The following is a 5,807-nucleotide window of genomic DNA, read 5'->3' on the forward strand; positions in this document are numbered from 1 at the left end:
ATGACTGCTCTGTGCTGAGGGATCTCTGTGCTGGAGGATTTCTGTGCTGGGAATTCCAGAACTCCATTAAATTGATGAAGGCCAAAGAAGTAAAGTGATTCAGACTGCCGGCAAAAGATTGTCCAAGAAAAACTATCTTGTCTCTCTTCGGCCCCAGTACTGACTTACTCAGCTCTGGGAAATCGCTATCCAGTTAACTCCTGGTATCCAACCACCCCCGCTCCTATCTTGGCACTCTTTTTCCCAAGTCTCATCAGCCTCCTCTGCTTTCAGCCTTCTCTTCCGGCTCCCCCAAGAGCTTTACTGAGAATTGGAGTTGAGACTGGGTGGGGCAGGGGTGGGGGAAAAGACAGAGAGAGAGAGAGGAGAGAGAGAGAGAGAGTTCTACTGGAACACATTTAGAAGTGCAGCCCAGTCACCAACTAGTGATTTCAAAACCATGTTGCAAAGGCCGCCTCTTTGGGGATACGGCAAGGACAATGGACCCGATACCTGGCATAAGCTTTTTCCTATTGCCAATGGAAGGCGCCAGTCCCCTATTGATATTCAGCTCTGGAATACCAAGTCTGACAGTTCCCTGAAGCCTCTGAATTTTAACTACGATCCCTCAACAACTCGAGGGATTGTCAACAAAGGTTACTCTTTCAATGTAGAGTTCGATGATTGTACTGACAAATCCGTGCTAAGCGGGGGACCTCTAACTGAGAAATACAGGTTGGCTCACTTCAGTTTTCACTGGGGTTCCAGGAACGATCAAGGCTCTGAACACAGTGTCGATGAACTGAAATATGCAGCTGAGCTCCACTTGGTCCACTGGAACACAAAATACAAGGCATTCTGCGATGCAATGCACCATCCTGATGTACTAGCTGTTGTGGGTGTTTTCTTGACGGTGGGAAGTGCTCAACCTGAGCTACAGAAAGTCATCGATGCGTTAGATTCCATTAAAAAAAAGCGATATGTATGCTGCCTTTACAAACTTCAATCCAGCTGGTCTTCTTCCTGATAACCACGACTTTTGGACTTATGCAGGCTCACTGACCATTCCTCCTCTTTCAGAATGTGTGATTTGGATAGTCTTACACGAACCCGTCAATATCAGCAAAGAACAGCTTTCTAAATTTCGAGGTCTTTACTCCACTACTAAGGGAGAACACCCCAAGCAGCATATAATGGAAAACTGGCGCCCATGTCAGCCTCTGGAGGGCATGCAGATTAAAAGGTTCTTAAAATAAGATTACTGCCACTAGAAATACTGATTCCGCCCCCCCCCCCAAAATGGACCGTCTGGATAAACACAAATCAATCCTTGATTGATTGATAATTATCAATCTATGCTTTGGCAGCATTCTCCTTCAGTCTTCTAGTCCCTTTGTCTTTTGTTCTAGATCTTTTTATTCATGAAATGTGAAAGGTTGACTCATGGCCCAATGGAAAGTGCACTGCACCTGGAATTAGGTGACCTTGGTTTAAATCCAGCTCTGATACCTTATTGCCTATGTGACCTTGGGCAAATTGCTTAAGTTCTTTGGGACTTAGCTTCCCATCTGGAAAATGAGGGAGTTAGAACAAATGGCTTCTGAGATCCATTCCAGATCTAAATCTTGGACCCCAGATCCATTTTAAAGTGTTGTCAATGAGAAAAATAAACCAATCCACAAATACTCAAGGATGTTTATCAAAAAAGCTATAATCTGTGCTTTAGTGTGATAGAAGTTTTTTTTTTTAAATGAAAATAAATGTGAATTACAAAATCTTTCCTCCATAGGTGTTAGGGGGCAGGCATCACTACCTAGAAAAGTTAACTTGAAGCTGTATGTATGTGTACTTTTCATACACATGTATACACACATGCATACACACGTGTATGTGCATATATACATATGTTGAATGTAATATATACATATATTGCATTAATATATAATTTATAATGCACATCATGCATAATACATATATACATAAAATAAGTAAAAATTTAGAGGAAGCTAAGTGACACAGAATACTGTACCTTAAGTCAGGAAGTGATCTGAGTTCAAATCCTGCTTCAGATACTATTAGGTGTATGACCCTAGGCAAATCATTACCTGCCTCAGTTTCCTTTATTGCAAAATTGGGATAATAATAGCACCTACCTTCCAGCGTTGTTGTGAGGATCAAATGAGGTAATATTTATGAAGTTCTTAGCATAGTACCTGGCATATAGTAGGTGCTTAATAAATACTTGTGTTTTTTCCCAATAGCTAATATTTATAAGTGCTCTACAGTTTGCAAAGCACTACACAAAAAATCCCTCAACTAAGTGATTAAAATGTATCAATATATTATATAACATATAATATAAAATATAATACATGGTACAGTATTACCAGTATTATGTATACTATATAGAGTACTATGTGTAATATATAACATGTAAAATAATAAAGTAGGTTCATTTTATTGTATCTTTCTCCAATTAATAGTTTTAATTTATGCCATTTTTAAATATGAGGATCATTTGTTAATGTATCTCCCCATTAAATCCTCCCTTTTAACACAGAAATTTAAGCAAAACTCAAACAACAAAGCAAATGGATTTGACAATATATCCCTAATTCTACATGCCTTGTTTCCCACCTCCCAAATGAGAAGATATTTTTAAAGAAGGTGCATTTTAAGAAACTGAAATGTTTATTTTTTTAAAAAAATGTATACATTTGAAGTTGTATTAAATTAAAAAGGAATTACGTTTGTGTGAATTTTAAAGTATGTATTTTAAATTGATATTGTATATAAAATATAATATAGAGCATTTTAAACTCTGATTATATAAATCATAACTTAAAGAAAAATGCATTTCAGATATATTATCTAATTACGTGCAGCCTGTGCCAAAGTTGCATCATGATTTAGTGGATAGAGTATTGGACTTGGAGATGGAAGAACTTGGGTTTAGATCCTGCCTCAGATATTTATTAGCCATATGATCTTGGGTGAGTCATTTAACCTCTGTATTTCAGTTTTCTCATCCATAAAATGAGGCTGTTGGACTTGATGGTCTCTAAGATCACTTTCAGCTCTTAATCTATGATACTATGATAAATCTATTAAGAAGTTTTCCTTATATCAAGCTCATATTTATCTCCCTGCACTGCTTCTCATTGTGCCCTTTTAGACCAAGCAAAAGCTCCAATCCCTCTTTCAACTGTGAACCTCTAAAATACAGCATCATACCCTCTCTTCTCAAAGTGAAACACCAGCTCCTTCCGCATATGACACTTATACCATAATCACACCCTCTTCTGAAAGCACTCCAGTTATCTATATCCTTTTCAAAATGTGATATCTAAACTTGACTACATTCTAGATGTAGTCTCATCAGAGTAGAGTATAGCAAGCTATTCTCTTCCTCATTCTAAACAATCTGTGTCTCCAACAACCTGGCACAGCATTCACTGTTTAGTTGCCAGTTAGAGTGTTGACTTATACTGAGTCTTCAATTCATTAAAATGCCAGACCTTTTTCATACTTACTATGGTCCAGTCACAATTCCATCACACTACATACTTATGAAACTGATCGTTTTAAGATGAGTTTAGAAGTGTGTTATTCCTTTTTAATTTTATTAAATTAAATTTGGTTCATTATGCTATTTCATCAAGATCTTTTGGGACTCTGACTTTCTCATCCAGAGTGTTAGCTCTCCTTCCCATATCTGATATCATCTGCAAATCTGGCATTTGCTTTCATCAGTTACCATTAAAGATATTCACTAGCACAGACCTGCAGATCATTCACTCCTGTAATCTACTAGAAACTAGAAACCTTGCTCTAAGTTGTCTTTGAGCCTTTGGCTAGTCATTCAACCTGCTCCAAGTCAATTACCAATCAACCAATCAGCAAGCATTACTTTAGCATTTACTTTGTTACAGAATTGCACTGTGCCGGCCAGGCAACTAAAATGTGAAAATAATCCCTGTTCTCCAGAAGCTTACATGCTAATTGTATTACTAGCTAATGTGAATTTCTCAATTTCATCCATAAGAATAGTACAAAAGGCTTTGTTAGAAAGCTAACTGACTGAAATCTAGTCAAACTATTTCTACAGTATTCCCATGATCTCCTGTTCTAGTGAATCCAATCAGAAAAAGGACATTAGATCAATCTGAGGGCCCGTTCTTGATCAAGACAAGTTAAGTCAACAAGTACATATTGAGGGCTCACTATGCACCAGACACCACGTTAAGCTCTGGAGATGCAAATACAAGACAATCCCTACTTTTAGAGGGATTTACATTCTAATGCGGGGGGGGGGGGGGGGGGGCGGAGATAATAGATAAAAGGGAGATAAAAGGGAGGTGGAAGGGAGGCTGAGGAAAGTACCCATTCAGAAGCACAGTGCCCAAGTCAAGAGGTTCAGAAGCAGAGGATGGAAGGGAAAAAAGGATGGCTGACCTGGACCCTTCCTCAAAATGAAGATTCCAAGAAATACTACCCATGGGATAAGAGGGCCATAGGGATGGAGGGATGATGTAAGGTGAGAAGGCCATAGGGGATTAAAGAACTTCTAGGGTGATAAGGCAGTTGAGGCATTGTAGCAAAGTCCAGAGATTCAGAAGCAGAACCTGAAGAGGAATGTTTGCTATTAATCTATAGTGACTCTTAGCCATTTCAATGTCCACAAATCATCTCTTTAATAATAGGCACCACAACTTTTCCAAGAATTAAGTTCAAACTCACAGGATTACAATTTGTACTGCTCTTAAAAAAGAAAATCCCAAAATATTGGCTCATCTCTAGTTCTACTGACAATCTCCTTTTCTCCATGATTTTTTAAAGATTTCTGACAGAAGCTGAGTAGTCAATTCCAAAACTTCTTTCAGTTCCCTCGTTTTTTGGTCACCCAGGGCAGGTACCTTGAAATTATTGAGGGAGCTAGACCTTCCCTTACTTATTCATTCATCTTGGATGTTAATTACTTGTCAACCATTCCTGGTTTTAGTGTCACATTTTATGAGAGATTGATAAACTCAAGTTCATACAGAGGGAAGAAATAAGGATGATAAGTTTGATTATCTCTATCACAGCTGAAAGGGTTGAGTATGTTTTGTCTGGAGAAAGGAAAACATAAGTGAGTTGTAGCTATTTCCGAATATTTGAAATACTACTTATATACAAAAGAAAGGTTGGGGGCAGTATTTTGTTTTGTTTTTAGCTCAAGAAGAGTATTAACTCCAGGAGTTATCGAGAAGCATATTTTAACTCAATATAGGCAAGGGCTTCCTTAGACAACAAGAAAACCCAAAATGCTTCATAAAATGTGAACTCCTGAAACATGCCTTTTGGAGGTGTAGCCAAGATGACGGAGTGAAGGCAGGGACTCTCTCTCCCCTAAACCCATCCAAATCCCTCTAAACAAATTCTAGAGTAGCAGAACCTACAAAAAGAGTGAAACAATTTTCCAGCCCAAGACAACCTGGAAGGTCAGCAGGAAAGGTCTGTTTCACCAGGGTAAGAGGGGCACGCAGTTCAAAGCAGGCCATGCCAGCACAGCTCTAGCCCCAGCAAACAGGGAGCAGGCCTTGTGACTGAATCAGCAGCGGCAAGAGCCGCTTCTGGAGCTCTCAGTCCACAGATGTTCAACCGAACAACTGATCAGAAGGAGATCACAGGGGTCTCTTTGCTAGCATTGAGGCAGGACTCTGTTGCTTTGCGCATACTTGGATCCAGGTTGCAATCCTGGGTAGTAGTCCCAGGACAGACTTTGTACTAGCAGAGCAGAGCTTGTGGGCACAGTGAAAGGAGAGCTCTCCTCATAGTTCCAGGGC

General features: G+C 39.2%; 1 protein-coding gene across 1 annotated transcript; it reads left to right on the top strand.

The window, feature by feature from the left end:
- Window positions 1-439: 439 nt before the first annotated feature.
- LOC118851067 (carbonic anhydrase 2-like) lies at window positions 440-1,235 on the top strand. The gene is given in 2 exon segments (XM_036760637.1): window positions 440-955; window positions 957-1,235. Coding segments are annotated over 2 exon segments (795 nt in total).
- The last annotated feature ends 4,572 nt before the right edge of the window (window positions 1,236-5,807 follow it).

Source organism: Trichosurus vulpecula, chromosome 5 (assembly GCF_011100635.1).
Source record: "Trichosurus vulpecula isolate mTriVul1 chromosome 5, mTriVul1.pri, whole genome shotgun sequence".
Taxonomy (NCBI): domain Eukaryota; kingdom Metazoa; phylum Chordata; class Mammalia; order Diprotodontia; family Phalangeridae; genus Trichosurus; species Trichosurus vulpecula.